Source organism: Cuculus canorus, chromosome 7, assembly GCF_017976375.1.
Source record: "Cuculus canorus isolate bCucCan1 chromosome 7, bCucCan1.pri, whole genome shotgun sequence".
Lineage (NCBI taxonomy): Eukaryota > Metazoa > Chordata > Aves > Cuculiformes > Cuculidae > Cuculus > Cuculus canorus.
The window spans coordinates 35,166,125-35,189,209 of NC_071407.1; the positions used below are offsets into that span (position 1 = coordinate 35,166,125).

At 46.8% G+C, this 23,085-nt stretch overlaps 2 protein-coding genes and 1 long non-coding RNA gene across 7 annotated transcripts in view; 1 reads left to right on the plus strand and 2 right to left on the minus strand.

Annotated features, from left to right (window-relative positions):
• The window catches only part of LOC128852648 (uncharacterized), a 126,392-nt gene extending 121,162 nt beyond the window's left edge, over positions 1 to 5,230 (minus strand). For both annotated transcript variants that reach the window (XR_008450610.1, XR_008450603.1), the window contains exon 1: positions 2,399 to 5,230. This is a non-coding gene — a long non-coding RNA (uncharacterized LOC128852648). The remainder of the gene's footprint in view (positions 1 to 2,398) is intronic.
• PCBD1 (pterin-4 alpha-carbinolamine dehydratase 1) lies at positions 1,716 to 7,014 on the plus strand. The gene is made up of 4 exons (XM_054070803.1): positions 1,716 to 2,067; positions 5,237 to 5,368; positions 5,736 to 5,816; positions 6,346 to 7,014. The coding sequence occupies exons 1-4, from the start codon at positions 1,729 to 1,731 to the stop codon at positions 6,442 to 6,444; spliced, it is 651 nt and encodes a 216-aa protein (XP_053926778.1). The 5' UTR covers positions 1,716 to 1,728; the 3' UTR covers positions 6,445 to 7,014.
• Positions 7,015 to 7,691: 677 nt separating this feature from the next.
• Positions 7,692 to 23,085, minus strand: part of SGPL1 (sphingosine-1-phosphate lyase 1) — a 32,747-nt gene continuing 17,353 nt past the window's right edge. Inside the window, exons 7-14 of one of the 4 annotated variants that reach the window (XM_054070801.1) lie at positions 16,825 to 16,913; positions 15,172 to 15,277; positions 14,588 to 14,686; positions 13,405 to 13,554; positions 12,921 to 13,159; positions 12,142 to 12,288; positions 10,985 to 11,105; positions 7,692 to 10,880 (exon numbers count right to left, since the gene is read on the minus strand). In XM_054070801.1, coding sequence (XP_053926776.1) covers positions 10,740 to 10,880; positions 10,985 to 11,105; positions 12,142 to 12,288; positions 12,921 to 13,159; positions 13,405 to 13,554; positions 14,588 to 14,686; positions 15,172 to 15,277; positions 16,825 to 16,913 — 1,092 coding nt within the window. In that variant the 3' untranslated portion in view covers positions 7,692 to 10,739. The remainder of the gene's footprint in view (positions 10,881 to 10,984; positions 11,106 to 12,141; positions 12,289 to 12,920; positions 13,160 to 13,404; positions 13,555 to 14,587; positions 14,687 to 15,171; positions 15,278 to 16,824; positions 16,914 to 23,085) is intronic. The other 3 variants (XM_054070798.1, XM_054070800.1, XM_054070802.1) reach the window with 3 other exon arrangements.

Genomic DNA, 23,085 nt, shown 5'->3' on the forward strand with positions numbered 1-23,085 from the left:
TGCTCACCCAGAATCATAGAACGGTTTGAGCTGGAAGGAACCTTAAAAATAATATAATTGCAACTCCCCTGCCATGGGCAGGGGCACCTCCCACTGGCTCAGGCTGCCCAAGGCCCATCCAACCTGGCCTTGAACACCTCCAGGGATGGGGCAGCCACAGCTTCCCTGGGCAACCTGGGACAGGGCCTCACCTCCCTCATGGTGAAGAAATTCCTCCTTATGTCCAGTCTAAATCTCCCCCTCTCCAGTTTATACCCATTGCCCCTCGTCCTATCACTACAAGCCTTTATGAATAGCCCCTCTTCAGCTTTCTTGTAGCCCCTTTCAGGTACTGGAAGTTCGCTATAAGAGTTCCTTGGAGCCTTCTCTTCTCCAGGCTGAACAACCCCAACTCTCTCAGCCTGTCCTCGTATGGGAGGTGTTCCAGCCCTCCGATCATCTTTGTAGCCCTCCTCTGGACCCTTTCCAACAGATCCATATCCTTCTTACACTGAGGATTCCAGAACTGGACACAGTACTCCAGGTGAGGTCTCACAAGACGGGACTAGAGGGGCAGAATCCCCTCCCTCGCACTGCTGGCCACGCTGCTTCGGATGCAGCCCAGGACATGGTTGGCCTTCTGGGCTGTGAGCTCACGTACCGGCTCATGTTAAGCTTCTCATCAGTCTGCACCCCCAAGCCCTTCTCTGCAGGGCTGCTCTCAATTCATCATTGCACAAAGCTCAAAGGGCTGGCAGGCACACGGATGCTCACCCAGAATCATGAATGGTTTGAGTTCAAAGGGACCTTACAGATAATAGAATTCCAACTCCTCTGCCATGGGCAGGGACACCTCCCACTGGCTCAGGCTGCCCAAGGCCCATCCAACCTGGCCTGGAACACCTCCAGGGATGGGGCAGCCACAGCTTCACTGGGCAACGTGGGACAGGGCCTCACCACCCTCATGGGGAAGAAATTCCTCCTTATGTCCAGTCTAAACCTCCCCATCTCCAATTTATAGCCTTTCCCCCTTGTCCTATCACTCCATGCCTTTGTCAAAAGTCCTTCTGCAGCTTTCTTGTACGCGTATTCATCACACGTGCTGCCAGCAGCATCCCGCAGCATCACAGAATCACAGAATCACCAGGTTGGAAAGGACCCACTGGGTCATCGAGTCCAACCATTCCTAACACTCCCTAAACCATGTCCCTAAGCACTTCATCCACCCGTTCCTTAAACACCTCCAGGGAAGGCGACTCCACCCCCTCCCTGGGCAGCTGTTCCAGTGCCCAATGACTCTTTCTGTGAAGAATTTTTTTCTGATATTCAACCTGAACCTCCCCTGGCGGAGCTTCAGGCCATTCCCCCTTGTCCTGTCCTCTGTCACTTGGGAGAAGAGCCCAGCTCCCTCCTCTCCACAACCTCCTTTCAGGCAGTTGTAGAGAGCAATAAGGTCTCCCCTCAGCCTCCTCTTCTCCAGGCTAAACAACCCCAGCTCTCTCAGCCGCTCCTCGTAAGACTTGTTCTCCAGCTCCTCACCAGCTTCGTTACTCTTCTCTGGACACACTCCAGAGCCTCAACATCCTTCTTGTGGTGAGGGGTCCAGAACTGAACACAGTACTCAAGGTGTGGTCTCACCAGTGCTGAGTACAGAGGGAGAATCACCTCCCTGCACCTGCTGGTCACACCGTTTCTGATCCAAGCCAAGATGCCATTGGCCTTCTTGGCCCCCTGGGCCACTGCTGGCTCATGTTCAAGTCAACCAACACCCCCAGGTCCTCCTCCTCCGTGCAGCTCTCCAGCCACTCTTCCCGCCGCATCCCCCCGCACCAGCTCTCACCGCCCCTCCGCATCCCATTCTGCCCTTCCCTTGTGCAACAGGTTAGGAAGGGGCGGTGCCGGAGAGGGGTCGGTGGCCCCGCGGTGGATGATCCCCCCCCGACCCCCCCGCCCAGCGGCCCCGGGGGCGGGCGGCCGGCCGGGCAGCCCGGGGAAGGGCAGCGCTCCCGTGGGTGGGCCCTGACCCTCGCCACGCCTCCCATCGCGGCCGAGCGGCGGGCCCGGGGCGGCGGGGACCGAGGGGCGATGGTGAGTGACTGCGGGGGATCCTGGGGCCGAGCGGGGCGGCAGCGCGGCCTGCGAGGAGCAGCGGGGGGCGAGGGGGAGAGGAGCAGAGCTCTGCGCTGGGGTTAATGAGTAACGCGGGGAGCTCCGCTGGCTGCTGGCGGGTTTAGCAAAGCTGGGGCTCTCCGAGATCTCTCTGTGAGAGAAAGAGCCTCTTAGCAAGGTTGTCCTGCCAACACGACCCTCACCCAACTATCAGCACGACGAGGGTGACCCCCACACCTGCTCTGGCAGTGCAGTTCCTCACAGCTCAGCTCATTCCAGCCCTGCCCGCGGGTCCTCTCGTCCCCTTTACCTCCTCCTAGGGGACAAGCCACCCTTGAAAGGGAAGATGTTAGTTTGAGCAGAGAGGGTTGTTCCACCTCCAGAAAGCCTCCAGTTCTCCCAGTTTCCCGCGCTGGTTCTTTTGCCTCGGTTGCACAATGCATATGCTTTATTTCCTGCTGGAACAAAAAAAAAAATAAAAATAAGAAAAACAATGCCTTGGGAGTTGAAAGCCGGCAAATGAAAACGAAATAATTAAATTTCCCTAATGAGAAGAGTGTGTTTGAAAGGAGTAAGTGCCCATGAAAGCATTAACAGAAACAGCAGGCTGGGCAATGTGCTGGGGTGGAGAGGAACAGGAAAGGGAGCGTGTGGAGGGCTTGAGGTAGAGCGCCCAGGTAGAGGGTTCACCACCACAAGACACAGCCGCAGGAGCTGCCTTTTGTCTGGTCCGTTGGCCAAAGCTCAGCCTGGCCATGCCTCCTGCTGGCGCTGGGCTCTCAGACAGGAGCTGGGCCTGGAAAAAGCCCTGGAGCCCGTCCTCCCATGTAGTCATGACACAGAAAAGGGTTCAGAGAACAATTAAACCATGTCTCTTCCAAGCAGCCCGATTTCTCACTTCGCCTGGGAGAGGACGGCTCAGCATCCAGCTCCCTGCGTCCATGTCCCTCTGCTCCAGGCAAGCAACAGTTCTGGCTTTATGCAGCCTTTCCTCTCTTTAGGACCAATACACAAGCAGGAGCTTTGAGCCCCTGGTCCTGAAACCTGGCTCAGCCCTTATCCCACTTCCATCAGAGACCCCCTGCCAGTGGCCCCACGCAGAGCCAGCCTCTGTCCCCACGTTATCCAGTTGCTAAGCTACCCGCACCCGGCTTATCACACCATCGGCGCAGAAGGGCAACAGCTGAGGGTTTATTGCACTGAGCCGTGTTTACTCAGTACCCTCCCTCCAAACACAGAGCTTGGGAAGGGATGGGGTTGAATTAACAGGGAGGTGGTGGAGCTGGGGCTGATGGGGGCGCAATCCAAAACCCCACACAAACTGAAGGGTGGCATGGGTGGTTTGCATGCTAGCAGAGAAGCCGCAGCACGCACAGGTGAGGAAGGCTTTCCCCAAACACTGTACAAGAGGGAGATCATGCAGCCGCAGTGGCAGGGAGATGGGAACCATCCCACCCCAGCCACCCCTGAGCTAAGGTTCACTGTGCCCCTTCACACTCTGCATTTCATCAAGTGCTCTGCGTCTGACATCTCTCTCGGAGCACAAGGGTCATGGCTCCGCAGACAGGGACCCACACAGCCTGATGGCTCAGGAGACTCAGTAATGTGGGAATGGGACGTAGTTTTTCCAGTCTTCCTCAAGGCATGCAAAACCAAAGAATGACCCACAAAAACATCAGCTCCACAGCTGCCTCTTTGGTTTTGTACAGCCTGTGAGCAGGAGAGGTTCAAGAAAGGATGATTTGCCTTCTTTGGTCAGCAGCCCCTCAAGACACTTCACTTGGGCATGGATGTTTAGAAGTAGCGTCTTAAACAGCTGAGCAAACACCTACGAGAAACAGCGGGCTGTATTTGTTAGGACTCACATCTAACGTGCCACACTTTGCCCTGCTGCACGTAAAGGAAAACCAATCGCAAGAAGCTGTTTGTCATTGCGAAACAATCCTCACCAACTCTGAACATCAAATCTCCCACTAGGAAAGAATTTTAATTGCCAGAACATCATCTTTCAGATAGAGCAATACCCCTCTGCACTCAGTCCTGCCTTCCCCACTGAACCAGAGGATACACTGGTTTGGTAGCCCCCATCCCCAAGAACTCCATTCTAGTTTCATCTTTGTCCATTTTCCTTCCCCAAAGCCAAGAAGAACTGCCCCTTCTCATCCCAAAAAAAACCAAATAACAGCTCTGCCCAAGAGCAGAAGACAATGCTAAATGACAACCACCACCACCCCCCGCCTTTTGTTACTCACAGGCAGAAATACCTCTTAAAATCCATAAAGGAGATTGAAAAGGAAAAAGAGCTGAACTGCAGTTTAGCGTGAGTCATCTCTCTGATTCACACCGCTTCTTTCTCCTCTAAAGCAGGTTTCCACTGTGGATGACCTGCAAATAAAGCCCTTTCGCTTTGGGAAGGTACTTCGTGAACCTCAAAAACAAGGAATTCTTAATTATAGAAGCCATCACAGAATTTCAGTGTTTTTTTTTCCAGAAAATGATATGTACTGTATTTGGAAGTTTAACCTCACACAGCCATCATCTCTTAGTGCCCCAGATTGTAATGAATACATATGTACACTGGTAAAGCAGTGGGTGTTGCGTGTCAGAGGATGGAAGTGACAAGTTGGACTTCACTGGCACATGCAGGACTTACCCAGGGAAGGGAGCAGGAGACAGCATTTATATCCCCTATCATCAGCACCTCCCAGTTCAGGTTTGCACTCACATTCCAATCCTCCCACTGAGTCTGCAGCTGCCTCCATGGACCTGTAACTCCACAACGCATGCTATGCCTTGCTGCTTGGAACATCTGCTTCATCCTGTCACGTAGTGGTAGGACTGTGGGGAATGGCTGTAAGTTGGAGAGGGGCAGATTTAGCCTAGATATTAGGAAGAATTTCTTCACCATGAGAGTGGTGAGGCACTGACACAGGTTGCCCAGGGAAGCTGTGGCTGCCCCATCCCTGGAGGTGTTCAAGGCCAGGTTGGATGAGCCTTGGGCAGCCTGAGCCAGTGGGAGGTGTCCCTACACATGGCAGGGGGGTTGGAATTAGATGATCTTTAAGGTCCCTTCCAACTCAAACCATTCTATGATCCTACCTCTGCCACACTGATCTGCTCCTCTTCCTCTTCCTTTTTGTGGTGTCAGGCAGGAAAAGCCCACAGGCTCAGCGCAGAGGAGAGGGAGCAGCTGCTGCCAAACCTCAGAGCCGTGGGGTGGAATGAGGTGGAAGGCAGAGATGCCATCTTCAAAGAGTTCCACTTCAAGGACTTCAATCGGGTATGAGCATCGGCGGTACAATTTTACAATGTGGGAGACCTGGTTTGCAGAGCAGGGAGTCCCTTCTGCAAGGCTCAGCCAAAGAAACCTCTCCATGTTTCTCCTGAAATGCAATGGCTGGGCAAGGTAACTTCCCCAAGACACTGAAGTGCTTGATCCAGTACATGATTTGCATGGGAAAGGTCCCCAAAACAAGGAAAATGCATAGAAGCCCCCCCAAAAGATAACAGAATATCCCAGGCTCTGCATAGGTTGGATTACCTAGAAATTAATAGCAGTGTGTGAAATTAATAGCAGTGGCGTGAAAACCAATATATCCTAGGGTAAGTGATTCAGAGCTAACTTTTCTTCTCACTCCACTGGGCAGGCCTTTGGCTTCATGACCAGAGTGGCTCTACAGGCAGAAAAACTGGATCATCACCCTGAATGGTTCAATGTGTACAATAAGGTAAGAAAGAGGGACAGTGGGGACAACCAGAGCTCTCCAGGGAACACATCCCTTTTGTGAGGCGTAAAATAGCAGCCACGAGTACTGTTGGATCAGTGCTGCTTTTTTCAGATGCGATTCCCTTGGCATATCACAACCAGTCTACAAGCTATCACCTAGAGATCCTTTTCCTCCCCCTTTTTAGAGCTGAGCCGTAGCTGCCTGTCGGCTGGCACCAGGGCTGCTTTTAAAATCAATATCAGAGGTAGCAGCAAGGGGAAAAGCTTCCGGAGAAAGGCAAGTTAAAACATAGGCACAGCTGGCTGCTGTGACCAAGGCAGGGTTGGTGGCGACAGCTTATGGCCAGGATGAGCAGTAGGAAGGAGAAAACCAGGCAAAACACCAGACAACCTCTCCCACCCCAGAAAATTTTGCTAACGACCTTGGAGAAAGTACAGCCACATCAGATGTAAACTGTCTTTAGCACTGGGGGAAACTGTTCCTGCTTTTTCTGCCAGCAACACTTGGTCAGTCTGTTTGTCTGGTTTAGGTTCACATCACCTTGAGCACCCACGAGTGTGGAGGCTTATCAGAGCGAGACATCAACTTGGCGAGCTTCATCGAGCAGGTTGCAGCTTCTCTCTCCTGACTAAAGACAGACATGTGAAGCCAAAAATCAACTCTGCCACTGCCACAACCCACATCTTGCCTGGACGGCTGCACCTAGAGCCTTCTCCCAGCTTCCAAGCTAGTTCCTGGATCCAGACTGGCAAATGTCATTCCAAACTCCCCACTGCAGCTCAGATGGATGGAGGCACTTCTTGGGCACCATGCATATACCGATCTCTGATCTTGCCGCTTCCATTCCTCAACCCTTCGTTAGCTGTGCACTACAAACTGCTGAGCCTCCCAGGCTTTCCGCAGATTTGCCCTTTTACCAGGAGTCATGTTACACAATTGCATCAGTAAATCCTTCCAGAGCCTAACCCCAGCCAATCACTGTGTTACTGCTTTTTACCTAGTAGAATATGCTTTCTAGCTAAAAAAATGGTACATGAACCCTCTGTAACATACCAGCAACTGAGATGTGCAATTTGGTTATTGCTGTAACCCCTCTAGCAGTATTATAAACAGGCATGTGATCTCACCCCTACTGTAACCAGTCTTTTGTAGAATACCAGCTGAAAATGTTTACAATAAAGGTCTTGATTAAGCTGATGTCAGTTTGGAAGGAGGCCTCGCTGTCAAAATTCAGTCAACAGGTTTTCCCAAGGCAGGTACTGGCCTGACTGCTTAGAAGGAGGTGCTTCTGCCATGGAAAAGCTTTGTGATGAAGCAACGTGGAGAAATAGCACGCACCTTCGCAGACCTGCACCTCAAAGTGAGCAGGGTCTGAAAGAGAATAAGATTATCAAAGCCAGAGCAGATGAGATAAAAAACTGCCTCTCATAAAATCAGAAGGGTTCCACAACCAATGCACAAACATAGGGAAGGCACCAAAGCAGCCTAGCAATGCGCCAGGGGCTGCATGTTGTGGGATACCACCCAAAAGAAGTTGCAGGTGGTTTTGGTGGTGTAAGATTTTCACTCCACTGACAAAATGATCTCTGTGTTCTCTGACAGGAACAATTTGCTGTGAAAGAAGCAGTAGTTGCTCTCAGCAAGAGTCTGGGAGAAACCCTACAAACACCCAATTCAGGTTGTCTTTATTTATTTAACCCTTAAAATGTTCTAAAGTATTAAGAGAAAATCCTTAGCTCTTCAGTGACAATTTTCATCACCCTAGAACATCACACACAAGTAAGAGGCAACCACAGATGCCCCCTTTTCTCTGCAATGAAAGAGCAGCCCTCAAGCAGCATTAGTCCGATTCTTAAACCACTCTCCCTGCGCAAGCTGGTCTGGACATGACTGAAGACCAGGAGCAATAGGTTCCCATCCATCCAAACAAGCATTGAAAGAGAAAAATAAAGAGTCCAATGAGGCTAGATAGCTAAATGCACCATTTTAATACAAACTAGGCCCGTTTTCATCATCTCTTCAGCTATTTCAGCCTACAGTTGTACAGTGGCAAATTAGAGCAAACAGAATACTGCCATCAAATTAACTCATCCAATTTGTCCTTTAAAAAGTCAGTGTATATTTATTGGGAACGATATTATTGTGTTGTACGCAACCCTTCCATTCCCCCCTCCCCCAGAGTCATCAGAAAAGTGCAGGTGAAATCCATGGCATGAAGACACACATCTCTTCTTGGTCCATCCCACCGGATATTCTTCAGTCTAGTACCTAAGAGCACGCAAATCCCTTGGGAGTGCTTTGTACAAGCAACAAATTCAGTGCCTCGCTTGGAAAACCCGACACTCCGAAATCTTGCAGGAATTAATAGTCACGACGATCCCTCCAAGTTTAAAGTACCATCCAGTTTCAGATCATAATCCAGTCCATAAAATTCTTCTTTTCCATCTTTTAAGTAATTACACGGCCTGTTAATCGAACCGTTTTCCTAAGACCATTTGGCATGATAAAAGGAGATGCAGATTACATGTTAAGAGAACAAGGATGAATATAAAGACTACACACCAGTAAATTACAATAGCCTATTCCTGACCAGACTATTACCTTTACAGTATAGAACAAATACACATAAAATAATTAAACCCACAAATATTATTAGTAAGTGAAGCCCAGAATGGAATACACTGATTTACAAATAACACCTTCAAACACATCCAAAAAAAGTGAAATGGAGCACTGATCTGTTAGATCCATTTACTCCCTCGGAGGAGAGTGCAACCTGGGAAGAGAAGGGAGTTTTTCCTCTTCTTAACCCCACCCCAATCGACCCCCCCTTTCTTTTAAAGTGGAAACAAAAAGAGTACCTCCCTTATTGTTTAGTTTTGTTTCCTAAATCTCGGTTCAAAAGAGAACCTTCACAGTAGCCAGACACATACGACTGTCCCCAAAGTACAGCCAACTCGGACAGGCAGTAATGGTCACATTGGCAAGAGGTTAACAGAATAAATAGGTCCAATGTCAATGCTGACTGCCAGAGCTGGTAACACCATCAAGAGGCAATTAAAAGGTGATGTTTTCAAAAGGGCTTAGAGACATGCATAAAGCCATCAATTTAAAGGCAGATGGCCAAAATAATTTTGTCTCCTAGCACTGAGACTAAACCTGTTAAAAGAGCAAGTATTCTTCCCACAGTCACTGGGACCAAGGCTGCACTGGTTTGTGCAGTGGCTGGTAAGTAACCTTCTCATTCAGTATAACTATTGTGCAAGTGTGTGCTTCAGCTGTGCTAAGCCAGTGAGGGTCAGCTTAGGGCTAACAAGCCCATTACAGCAGACAGATGCCTTCAGATACCCCGCACAAGACTCTGCAGACGTGGGAAAAAGTCTTCTACCAAGTGTTGAACTCTACCCAGGAAACTCTCCATAGCATACAAAAAGCCAAGAGAAAATACATGGGAAAGTCCCATAGAAGTGACTCCAGCACTGTTTAGTAACTTGAGAGATTCTAGCTTGTCCTTAAGGCCACGACTGCCTCACAAGTTGCACTGGGAAAAGTCTCTCCCTGTAAAAACAGTGGAGAAAAATAGGAAGGGTGAGCCTTATGCCCAAGGCTTGAATACTTCAACTTGCTGCATCTCATCATCCACCTCTCAGAGCTATACCAGTATCTTTGTAATACTGTGAAGGGACTTGGCTCAGTACAACTACTATTCCACCTTAGAGGCAAGGGTACTTTCTCTGAGGCCAGTCTGCCTTTGAGGTTTTTTTTTTCAGTATAGTACCGTAAAGAAATGATGGCAGCAAACGCTGCAGTCAACAGCTGAACCCTAAACCCTCCCTGGCATCTCACAAAAAAAGCCAGAGAAGCGTCAAGGCACAATGGTGAATGCCCTTCTGAGAATGTGCCTTAAAAGAATCAGTGCAAAGAGCAGAGATCACTACTATTACAAAAGTCACCTTTTCATAGTATAAGATCATGGTAAAAAAAAAGGTCAGCTTTGGCGCCATCCGTTTGCATGCAAAGTCCCCAGCCGTGACACATGCCAGGGCCTGACTGACTCTAGTACAGCATCATGAGATAGTGCAAAACCTTCTAGTTACAAACAGTGAAATCACTGTTTTGCACATCCTTCCAGAATTGTGCAAGGTACAGCGAGCATTCTAGGTGGTAAATGCATGTCTGCTAGGAGAGGCAGGGAAGCAAACCAGTTAATATGTACCTAGGATTTTCAGTACCATCCAGTTCCTCTCCCTACACCACCCTGTTGGTTTCTATTTCTGCTGTTACTCAAACCAAGAGATTCCAGAAAAGGATTTGGGTTTTCTTCCCCTCAGCAGATATTGATTGCAGTCTCACTGAGATCTCCAGAGGGGATTTCAAAAAGAGTACATGACCATCTTTCCTTTGCCGATTTATCAGCTCTGCGTTACATTGATATAAGGCTCCCAGCACAGTCTGTTAAATGCAGTAGCTTGGAGGAATAATCAAAAGAAAACAAAATATTCCATTTATTTTCTACCTTCAACTTCTGGGAAGATTGAAGCTTCGGAACACAACATGAGAACTCAAATCTAACACTTGGCTGGACACCGGCTGAATACCAGGTCTGAGGAGAAGAAACAGCAAGGAATGAACTGACACGCAGAATACCTGAGGAATCTGGAGTTGTGGAATGGACATTCAGTTCACCAACAGTAGTCATGATGAAAATAGGCAGGGAGGATGGAAGAAAAGCCCTAAAACTAAAGTTGGGGATGAAATAATGCAGATTTCAGAACACGGAAAGACAGGGAAAGACGTTTTCAAGATCGAGCCGCCATCAGACCTGCAATTGTAGGAACAAAGTCTTACTGTAATCTCTTCCCCCAGGAAACCTTCAGAACCACCCCAGTGCTAGTTGGCAAGGCACTGATTGTTGCATAACAGTCAGTGGTGGCTGGGAGAGCCGTTCATGTGCTTTTCATTGCAAAGAACTTCCGTGCTGTAGAGACCATCCAAGTATGCCTGAGAAATCTCTGCTACCAAGCTCCTGTCTGGGACGGACTGGGCCATTCCGTAGATAGCTCCCTGTGCAGAGAAGAGGTCATTACATAGGATCATAGCATCATCAATGCCATCAGACAAACATGCTCACCGCAAAGCACACCCTCACTGTATGCTGGCCTCCTTACCATGCCTGTGGTCTTGGCATCGAGGTCCTTCATGATCTCCTCAATGCTGTCTTTGACATCTTTCAGGAACTGTTCAGCAACACCAGACTTCGTGTGCAACTGTGTAATGCAGAGGTGAATGCTGGGCACGCAGGGGAGAGAGGAGAGATTAACCATCCCAGGTACACACGGTTCCAGATTTTCTGAGCAACCTGGCAATTTAATATTTCCCTGGCCAGTGACAACCATCTATCTCCATAAAGCAGCATTTCAGCAGTATAATGGGAGAAAATAATCCACTCCCTCCCAATTAAAGGTAACTTCCTGCAAAATACTTGCTAAAACCAAGCTTTGGAGAGTTCAGCTCCTCTTTTGCAAACTGGCAACTCCTCCTTCCTTCTTGACATCACCATAAGGCCTATAATTTTCTCACCATTCCAGGTATTTCTGGAGAGAAAAATGCAGCTCCCTGCCAGCACGGTGATCCTTACCATCATTTCCCTTCCCTTCCCCTGCAGCTTATAGAAGCCATCAGCTACCCACAGTGTGGAACTTTGCATTCACCAGAAGAAAAAGGACTACTTGCACCTCTGAGCTACTGCTTCAGACTCTCCAGAATTTGCTTTGTACTAACTGCAAGTCTAAAATTTTTTCAGTGCGGCCACATCTGAGAGCATTTGCCCCTTTTACCCACAGAAAACCAACAACTGCCCACTCAAGGAAACTCTGACAAACATTCATTTTACCTCGGGCTGGAAAGATCACTGGAAATGATCAGCCCTTCACTGTTCTTTCAATTACCTTCATCTTCAGATGAAGACTATATTAAAAGTAAATAAATAAATAGATAAATCTACAAACCCCCAGTTAGCTAACATGAGATAAGGCCCTGGCTATTTATATTTTTCTGCTTGTATTAGACAGAGGTAAATTGAAAAGAAGCCCCCGATATGTCTTCTGCCAGGCTCATTAAAATTCCTATTCCCTTATCCTCACTGCAGTAACTGCTATATATCAGTAATTACAAAAGTAATTCCTCTCTGCAAGGAAAAGTCTACATACAATTTATCAGATACGGACAACACCACTCGATACATCAAGATGTCTACATGGCCTGAAGACAGTCATCTTGCATACCTCGGCTGTGCACCTCACTCCAGCGGCCTCCACAAACTTACCTTGATGGGAACTGTAGGACATTTAAATTCCATCCTTTTGCAGCTAAGAAATTAGATAATCTATAAATGTCGAAAGTGTTTGAACCAATGGAGAGGACAGACACCTCAGGTTTCCCAAAAATGAAGATGCTGTCAATTTTTCTCAACCTTAAAAAGAAAAACGAGAAAAGAAGTGACTGAGCAGGGTTACATAGGCCAGACATTCTGTCCATCTGTCTGGAGTCTTAAAGGAAAAGCTACAGAAGGGAACAGATGACAGCACTTCCCAACAAAAAAAATCACCCAAGCAGCCCAAACCATTGGGACTTCCAAGAGCACTCAGGTCATTAGAGGCCCTAAAGGCAAGTACACTCAGGAAAAACGGAAAACAGGGAGGACAGAGACACAAGAGAAGACAGAGTAGCAGAGAAGATCAGCTTATCAGCTCACACAGCAACACAAACACCCCAACAAAAGAGAGTATAGCTCTTGTTTCATCATCTTCAGTAAGTCCTTCCAGATGCCAGTCAGCCAGAGCTGAGGCAGAAGAAACTTTCAGAGCAAAGTCAGCTAAATAAAAGATGCCTGCATCCCTCCTTTCTGTGCCTCTCAGCTGTCTGGCACAGGGCAGCATAAACAAAGCACCTTCTCACCTAACCGCCCAGTGGATCCCCAACCAGCGGGTAACATCCTACGGCTTCTCCAGGGAGGAGGGTAAACATTGCAAGAGAAACAAAAGCAGTTTGGGAGGAGTCCAGAATGGAGTTAAATAATGTGATTCAAAGCACTAATGCACATACTCCGATTCAAGGAAACGAGCCGTTTTAATGATCTTCTTCGTAGCCTCAACGTAGCCAGCTTCTCCTATGTGCATCAGAGTCGCCCAGCACGCAGCTATGATTCCACCAGGCCTGGAGCCTGCCATGGAGGGGGAGGCATATATGCCCCCTTGCCAGTCGGGTGCTATAAAGAACTGGTAGCTCCTGTACTTCTTGTCGCTGTACAGCACCACTGAGGAACCCTTGGGAGCGTAGCCATACTGCAAGTGGCAGAGAAAACATTAAAAAGCTGCAGGAAGGCACAGGAACACATTCATGCATTCACCAAGATTCCATTTGCCCGTACTTTGGCACATTGCACAAAGCATCTCAATAGGGCAGCCCCCACCGCTGCTCTTCAGCATCCTCCACAGAGCAGAGCAGGAATGTCTGAAGACATGGATGGCATTGGGAATTGCTCCTCAGAAATGAAAGCACCGGAACACCTTTGTCCCCTCCTTCTTACCTTGTGGGTATCTGCAGAAATGCTGGTCACACCTTTTACGCGGAAGTCAAATGGACGCTTTAGAGGGAACCCTGCCTTGTCCATGAAAGCAATAAGAAAACCACCCAGGCAGGCATCGACGTGGAAGGGGATTTTGTACTTCACCGCAAGCTGCGTGTGAAGAAGAGATTCTAGTGAGTAACACGCAGTCAGGCAGGAAAACAATGATGTTGAGGCACGCAAAGGTCAGTCACCAAAGGGTACTGTGCATTTCACAATAAATTCCCTGACCCTTCTGGAGCATCATGCCACTCTCAAGCCATTGAGGAAATCTGGAAGGGCTGTATACTTGTGAGACGCCTTATTTCGCCTTCCACATATTTGAAGATTGCCAGCAAGAGGAAAAACAACATTGCATTTTGGCAGTTCACTGTATTTGCCAAACCCACGTGACAATATGGTCCAAAAGGAGTATCCACAATAAAGTGTAAGGGTGTGATCCAAATGAAAAGAAGGTCAGAGGCCTTGGTTGGTTACATACAAAATAAATAACTGGAACACGGAGAGAAAATCCAAGAGGTGTGTTTGACAAATAAGATCCTAGCTCTTTGACTCCTACTCCCTCCACACATTCCTCAGACTTCTGCACCAAGCTTGGTACAACTAGTAGATCCCAAATCAAAGCCTTTTTACCAGGCAGACTATTTTGCTGTTATTTCCTTTCAGATATCAAAGATGAACCCTTCTGGCTGATCTCACAGTGGGTGCAGCAGAGCTCCAAGTCATGCATGCAACACATACATTCAGTTACAGCAGAAGTTTATGGCAGAGACTTGAGAGTCAGGAGACAAAACACACGCGAAAGACTCACTGCTTTGCCTTGCTAAGACACTGCACGCACCAGCTCAAGTCTGAAACCCAGCCCCATGCAAATAGCTTTATGGCAATATTTAAAATCATCTTTCTCAAGCAGTTAAGAGTGAAAACAAAAATAAGTCTCATGTTCTTCCTCAGTTCCAAATTGTATCCTACACACCCTACTGTTGGCTAACACTTGATTTGAGGACAGTAACATCCTCCTGACCAGTCTGCTTTTCACAGCAGATTCACTGGTTGGCATCCTGGAATTCCTCTGCCCTCCTTGTACAGAAGGACATGCTGGTTTTATTGCTACAGTGCCCATGGGTCCCAGGGGCCACCCTACCTCTGCCACCTCTTCAACTGGGTCCATAATTCCATGCGGGAACTGGGGAGCGGAACAGACCAGCATGGCTGTGTTCTTCGAGATAGCTCTCCTCATTGCCTGAAGATTTAAAGAGAGAAGATGCTCACATTCCATTTACCAAGTGTCACCCTGCCAAAAAAGATAAAGAGTGAAAACATGCAGCGTCTGGTCTTAAAAACCATCCCACAAAAGCCTACAGAAAGCAAAGCAATGAGCTACAAGCATCAGGAACACACCAGCCGCGTCATTTAACTCATCCACTTGGAAAAACTGTAATACTTTTGTTCACCCTCATCTGAAATCTGGGACTATTTCTGAAAAAAACATTAATTATTTGATTCTTAATTAATCACACAAGACAAAAGGATGGTTGGTTTACAACTAGTTATTTCAACAAAACCTTATCTGCAATGACACACACTTACTCCTGCCATTTTTTCTTATTTCCAGGAAGCATTCAACCCTCTCTACCTGCTGACTAGCTACCTGAGTAGGTAGGTTTCTTGCCATTTGCTATACAATTCTAATTTCCCCACTGAGTGCTATTCTGCCTAAAGCGATACCTGAACATCCACTTCCATAGCCTTGGTCAACGGGATGTGAATCAACTTCAGTCCAAAGTAGTGTGCTGCCTTGTCAAACGCTGCATGAGCACTCACCGGGACCAATCTAGAGAAGTAAAAGAGAGTGTATGTCAGCTCAGGCAGCACCTAAGCCTTACCAGGAACAGGAGGGGAAGGAGCAAAAAACTTCAACTTGTAGATATGTCTGTGGGACAGACAGGTCACAAACAGGCCACCTCCATGTTTCAACTAGCGAAAAACCATGCAGACTGAAAAAAGTTGGGGAAAATACGCTTGGTGACAGAATAGAAGCGGTATGCTGAAATAAAATGATGAAAACGCGAGCTTGAACAACCCAGAGAAAATCTATTAAAGGAATTTTATCTCAGTGCATTGTCTTCAGTGAACCAGGAACTAGAACGCTTGGAGAACAAGTCTTATAAGGAGTGGCTGAAGGAACTGGGATTGTTTAGTCTGGAGAAGAGAAGGCTAAGGGGAGACCCTATCACTTTCTACAACTACTTGAAAGGAGGTCGTAGTGAGTTGGTGTTGGTCTCGTCTCCCAAGTAAGAAGTGATAGGACAAGAGGAAAGGGCCTCAAGCTGCATCATGGGAGGTTTAGATTGGATACGAGGAAAAATTTCTTTCAGTAAAGAGTGGTGAAGCACTGAAACAGGCTGCCCAGGCAAGTGGTGGAGTCACCATCCCTGAAGATGTTCAAAAAACAAGCAGATGTGCATTTGGGGACATGGTTTAGTAGGCATAGGGCTGTTGGGCTGACAGTTGGACTTGATGATCAATGAGGCCTTTTTCAGCCTTAATGATTCTGTGAGTCCATGAATTCCCAAGAAAGCTAATTTCTTGTCCTATCAAAGAACACTGTACTATCTCCCCTCCCTGAGACAGCCATATGAGATGATACTAAAGGGAGAGAGCAGAATAAATACACCAAATGAATGTAACATTTGTTATTTCCCATCTTGAATGGCAGCGGCTGAACAGCCTTAATTAAGCTTGATTTCTGAGAAATATCTTTATCAGGGCCTTTAATAGCATGCCAAAATGTTAGAAAGGGAAAAATAGAACTGCAGGAATTCAGCAGAAGATGAACACCACGGTGTTTCATCAGTTTTTGCATTTTCCCCTTGTAAGCAATTAACCATAGAAACATTTTTGATGCACCATCCAGAAAAACGCAGCACATTAGAGAGAGCAAATCCTCTATTAGCAGTGTAACGATTAGCACAATTCCTCATTTCAGCTCCTACTCTACTCCCAGAGTTTTCAGGCTAAACCCTCTTTGATCTGAATAAATCAAATGCAGTAAACACTTCAAAGGGCCTGACAATCTCTGCTCAAGAGGGGCCCAAAGCAGATATAAGCAGGCATTAGACTAGAGCAGCACAAAGGTATGGCCAAAATGCACCCGCATAGCATAGCTAGTGCAGCCCCCTAGCAACATCCATACCCCCCAAGGCTGTTTAAAGGTTCCTGTGCATTTGCACCACTTCTTTTGACCCAAGTTTCTCTCCTTCAGACACAGATGGACAAGGAGGAGGTGGTAATGAGCTATGAAATGAAGGAATATTGGGATCTAGCAGCCACCTCCCACAAGATCCAAAGTGAAAACCAAGCCGTGGAGGTATTGCTCACATTTCTGGCTGTTTGATGCCTCTCTCGTAAGCCAGGTCTCGGTACGCCTTGCAGGCCATCAGAATGCTCTCAGTCCCCCCAGACGTCATCTGTCATGAAAAAAAGAAGCAAATAAAAAACAGCCACTTACATGGATGTTGCAGAGGAGAAAAGCAAAAAAAGGATGCTGTCACAGCATCTCTGCCCAGGGATGTTTCAGAGGCAAGAGATGCACATGACCAGCTCAGGTTTTCAAGGGCAGCAGAAGTTGTTGAACAGCTCAAGGCAGCTTTCTGACTTTCAGCTTGAAATTGCACATTTAAAAGAATGTTGACTTCTCTATTTAAAGAGGAAGAGGGAAAGGGAAAACCAAAAAAATACCCAAGTCAAAAGCCTGATGAGTATAATGCATACTTAGCTCTTGATTCCCTGGTGATTGTTTCTCTGGATTACAGATTAATTACACCACGTATACGAAAACAAAGTTGACTCTGTATTAAGTTAACATAAGTCCAGCAGGGTTTATTAGGTCTGGACCAGGGCCACGCTGAGGCACAGAGGCAGCTCAAGGTTGGCACTACTCCTGAGCTGCAAGACCTTCTCAAACCCCACAGTGCCACAAAGCGCAGAGCACTCTCCCACCTGCTCTGGGCAGAGGCCCGTCTAGGTCTGATAAACACCAGGTCAGAACGTCTACATCCTCAAAGACCCAAGAAATTTTAGACTACAAAGAATTTCTGCAACACACTCCTCAGCAACTCCCTCAGTATCCACACAATCCATGCTGTTCCAGCCCTCCTTAGCCTGACCACAGGAAAACAAAGAGGTTTGCATCAGGAATTAGAAGACAGGAAGGTATACGCACAAGCTGTTCCATCAGGTGTATTATTCTGCACCACAACTCAAGAGCTGTTGTATATAAATAAATTAAACTCTTTACAGGAAGAAATTCCTCAAGTGGGAGAACTGTCTCTTGTCGGCCAGCCTTTGTGAGTTCTGATGTGCAAAGTAAAATTTTAATCTAGTAAAATGTGAGGTTGCTTTTTCAAGCAGGACTGACTAACTGCTAAGGTGGGTAAGTCATAGCTTGAGGATGGCTGGTACCCGGGACAGGTAAACAAAAGTGCAGGTGAAAGACAGGAATCAAGAGCTACTTACAGCACTTATTGAGGACTGATTTTTATCCCCAGATATGCTAAATCAACTGCAATTTCCCCTTTTCACCTCTTCGCCCCAAAAAACAAACATAAAAAAAGATTCAGTCACATTCGCATGCCTTACAACATCTGCTAGTCTGGGGTTTCCTTTGTTTTTTCCCAGCTGACATAGCTGCAAACACCCAAAATGCAAAGAAGAAGTGTGACTGCGTGACAATGACTAAACATTAAGTACAGAGATAAGGAACAAAGTTCACAAGCACATAAAAAAGCCTGCCACATTTGTTCCTAACACGATCCAAGCCAGCAGCAGCTGCCACCACAGGCAGCGTGGAAGTGACTGTCACACCACAGACAATTTCTGCTTTTTTGGTAGTTTGTAAAGCAACAGCTGTCACAGAAAAACCCTAACAGAGCCTCACACTGGATACAGAAATCATTGCAATCATTGTGAAGCAAATAGATGACAGCAGGAACACAATGTCCTAAGCGTTTTATGGGCTGTGTCATTCACTTCCCAACGCTTCATATGAAAAGATCTCTGAAATTGTCAGCTATTACCTTTGGGGAAATAAAACCCAGATGGTATAACAGGGATTGCCTACTGCCAGGTGGGAGGAGAGGAGTGGGATTAATGCACACGTGCAACACCGCTTACAATGCTGCAATGATTGTGAAAACTTTGCTAGGCAGGAGTTGGGCTTCTTGGGATTCACCTTACTGAACACAGGGCCTGCTCCTTGTCGAGCAAGGAGTCCTGACCTCTACTCTCCTCTAGATCATCTGCTCTTCAAAGAGCAGCCTCTGTACAGTCTTATTGCCATCTTGCCCTTATATACGACAAACCTTCCTTGAAGTCTGGCTTATCACCTGCATGCAAATGCTGAGCCACACACAGTATTGTGGAGGTCAGAGCCAACACTTTTCGGCAGTTGGTCAGATGCAGATTAGGGAACAGCATCCAGGATGGATTCTCCTCCCCAGCACCAACCGGGGAGATGGATGGCAGGCAGATGACCACACAGAGAGCCTATTCAGGCAGCTGAAAATTCACCCAAAAAGCTGAATTTCAGCCAGATCAGCTTCTTAAATTGGCCCATAGTCAGCGCATCAGTACCAACATGAGTCTACACCACAGAGATGTGCCAGAGCAGCTTGCTCTACAGAAACACCTTTAGCATGGTGCAGCTACAGCGGCAAACACCCTTTTGGTCCACACAGTACCTGCAGAGGGAGTCTGCTCCTTTACAACAGGCTGTCAGCTCAGCTATCAACAGCAAACTCGTTCTGCAACAGCCAGGGCTTGAATCACTGTCACAGGATACAACTTCCTCACTGCCTCCGGCACACCGGCAGCCGGCCAAAACGCCATGATTCAGCACTCACCAATGGCTTGCACAAATATCTTTTTCTCTACCCTAAATGAAAGTCCACAGGCTCAAGCAATGTCATGGAGAAAAGGGGCTGGAAACAGGCATAGTTCTAAGCAGCTTTTCAACTCTACGCTATCTTCAAAAGCCATGCAAAGTGCATGCAAAAGGGCAAGCAAACAGACTTTTTTGTTCTTGACTTATTTATTATTTTCCAAGTGGGAGGGGAAAAAATACCTCCCCTGCCTTCTAAATTCAGTATGTTCCTTCTGTTGCTCCCTCCCTCCAAATCCCAGTGCTCTGGAACCTCAACATTAAAACAGCAATAGGATGTACAGTCTGTGCTTTAGGAATTCTTTGGCTTGCACGTGCCTGTCAAACTGTCAGCCATGAAAGAACCACTTTGATTCACAGTCTCTAAAGTTTTGCTTGCATTTTATCTCAGGAAACACACCCATTCAGACCCTGGAGACAAAGCCAAACAAAAATCTCCCTAAACCAAACTACCCCATGAATAATAAAGCAAACTACAATTTATTCCTAAGAAAGCATTAGTGTAAAAATACACCACATCACTGCACGGTAATAATGTGATGGCAGACTCATAAAATCCCTGTACACCTGCAGGTTGTAAATGCCACTACTTGTCTCTCTCAAGGTGACCCGCTCATCACTACAGATAAAATCTGACAGGTCTGCAGTGTTTAAACCCCCACAAGACACACCACTCACTCCACTGTTTAAGTCCTACTTCAAACATGCAGCCAACTCTGCGACAAAGTTTGGAAGCCCCAGAATTTGGGAGGAAGAGACAAGCCAGCTTCTACAGGAGGCTTAGGTTTGTATCTGCTTATTTTGCCTCTCTCCTGTCCTCAACTGCACAGTAAGTGCAAAGAAGAATTCATAGAGAGATTGACATCAAATACATACGCATGCACAGACCACTCCCACACACACAATTTTCCCCTGTACTTCAAAGCTTCCTTTTCTTTTTAAACTTCAAAAAACTACTTAAAAAAAATCATTGAAGCTTGCATAGAAGTGATGATTTCTCCACAAATTAGAGGGGAAATCCACAGAGCCAGCACTGCAAAACAAAGCACCTTGTGAACAGGAACACATGCACACATCAGACAAGAACGAACTCTCCCCATTCCTCCTCTGCGTCCTGAGCTTAATTAGTCCTTCCAAATCATTGCAAGAATGTGATTAGAATCTCCTGGGAGCCAAAACCCACCAATTCCTGTCTCTTTGCTCTTGTGCAATGCAATTAAAAGAAGAACAAAAGTAGCAATTAGTGAGAAATAGGAAGCATCCATCCGCTGCTGAAAATGATTACTTTTAAAAACTGCTTAAAAACCTGGAACATCTCTCAGCGTAATCTAAGGCAAAAAGCATGCCTGCACATCCCCTCCCCACAAGGGCATTGTTAGTGAGTTTATGCCCACATTTAAACTAAGGAGAAATACAGCCCTCATGTCTCAAATAAAGGCAGCTTCTATAAATAACGCAAGCTGCTCATCTGATTTAACATTCTGAAATATAAAAAGACATGTTTCATTTCAGCATTTATTAAGCACACCAAAAACCTTCTAAGAAGCTGCAGGGAACTGCTTTCCATAAATTTTGCTTAGGAAGACATCCCTGTGACATAGGGCAGGACCACACAGGGATCCCCAGGCTGCTGAAAGCCCTGGGAACAGCACAACTGTGTCACCATGCTGCTTTTCCTAAACTAGGCTGCAGAGTATTAGCCCCATAAAGCACTGATCTGCAATGTGCCATGGAAATCGGAGCAAAAGGAAGTGAAACTGCCTCTCTGAGAAGCCCAGATCGAAACTTCTGGTGTTTTCTACATGGCATACACTCTCCAGAAACACCAAAAAGCTCCATCTGCCTTCAGGGACCATCAACAGGCACCAACAAAATCAGACAAGCAGTCCCAGCTGTTTAGATCAGGTTAGTGTACCCAGTGGACAGAGACCTGGCACTAAGATACGCATTCCTCCTCAGACACAAAACTGAGGAAAAAAAAAAGCATTCGTTTTTGTTTCCAGCACTGCACAAATTGAATTGAGTAAACCAGAAACCTCAGTAGAAAAAGCCAGCAGCACCTCCTGAACAGATCAATTTAAAGATAACTCACAGCTTTGCACCCTTCCTGGTTTAGCCATCACTCTGTTTTACAACCTCATTGGTTATTGAAGTGTAACTGCGGCAGTTTGAGCGACCAGCTGCAGCAGGGCCTCCCAGAGACAGACAGCAGAGCATCAATTTGAAAAAATGCTCTTTTAAATGGGTCTGTAACTGCCCAAGCCTCCAGAAATAATTCGAAAACGTTAATTCTGTTTTGGGAAAATGAAAATAAGAGAAGTCTTTGAGCCTAACTACTCAAAGAGTATGTGACCTCCATAAATCCACCCACATCTCTCCATCAATGAGTAGCAGCTCTGGACACTTCACAGTCAGGAAGAGCAACATGGGAGGAAGACAAAAAGTCCACTGGAGAGACTCGTTTGGACAAGATAATTACAGGGATGTGATTAATCTTCTGTTTCCAGCCAATCAACTTTTCAACCCTCCCTCTCACCCTGCAAATGTGACTGTTCAACCGACCAGAACGTAACTCCATGGCAGGTTGCACACTTCCCCATTTGCCTTGCTTCTGCGTGAATCTCCGCTGCAGCTTCGCAGCACAATCCTTGGAAGGGAAAAGTCAGATTCCCCAGAGAGCACCTGTGGAGGTCTCACATTGGCTGTGATCACAATCTGATTGTTTTGGAGCAGTTTTTTACCTGCTCTGAACCTCTCCTCTTAGGCAATTCTACTTTTAAATGTCAGTGAAAGAGCACACAGGGTCAAGGCTGACACTTTTACAACTTCTGCTTTATGTAACAAAAACTGAACACACATGTTGCAGGCTTCAACAAGCAAAGTTCTCCAAGCATAAAAGTATCTCAGAGCTACCCGACCATGGTATCAACTAACATCTCAGCTGCTGACAAAGATGAGTTTCAGCAGCTTTAGCTCAGCGTCTTCCCCACTCAGGGACAATCTCACCATGTTCTCAGCGCTGCAAACCAGCAAGGAGATGAGGTGAGGTGAAATGCTTTCTATAAGCAAATAGGTATGTTCCTTCTCTGAGCTTGAAGGTGGCACAAGGAACAGAGTCCTCAGACCAGCCAGGTCACAGAGTGACCTGCTGGCAAAGGCAATCACGTCTTATACTGCCAGATACTGCACAGCCAAGTTCCATCTTCAATCCAGTTGGAGTTTGATCCCAGCTACACCTACTACTACTCCAGTATGTCTCACTTTAACACAACCAAGCCTTCCACTGTCAGAATACACCCATTCAAGGCCAGTTCACCTCACAAGCTCTTGTGTCAACACTGCCTTCCTATACTGATCTTCAACCAGTGCTGACCTGCTCCCTCCCGAGCCTATTTACAGACAGCAGTCACCTCATCATCAGTCTGAAAAATCCCATCTGGATTCTTCTAACAAAAGGAACTGTTTCTTTGGAAGTCATTAATATGTGTTTGTATCACAGCTGCACCTGACCACCATGCTGGGAGATAAAACCTAGGTGTCCCACGCATCATATAAACAGGGAGATAATTTGGCCTAAGGAATTCAGGATCCTTACCATGAAGTTAAAGCAAGAGAGGGGAGCTTTCTTGGAACAATAATTCACCGAGCACGTTCATAACTTTTGCTCTTAGACCAGCACTGAAATTTAAGGACACAGATCT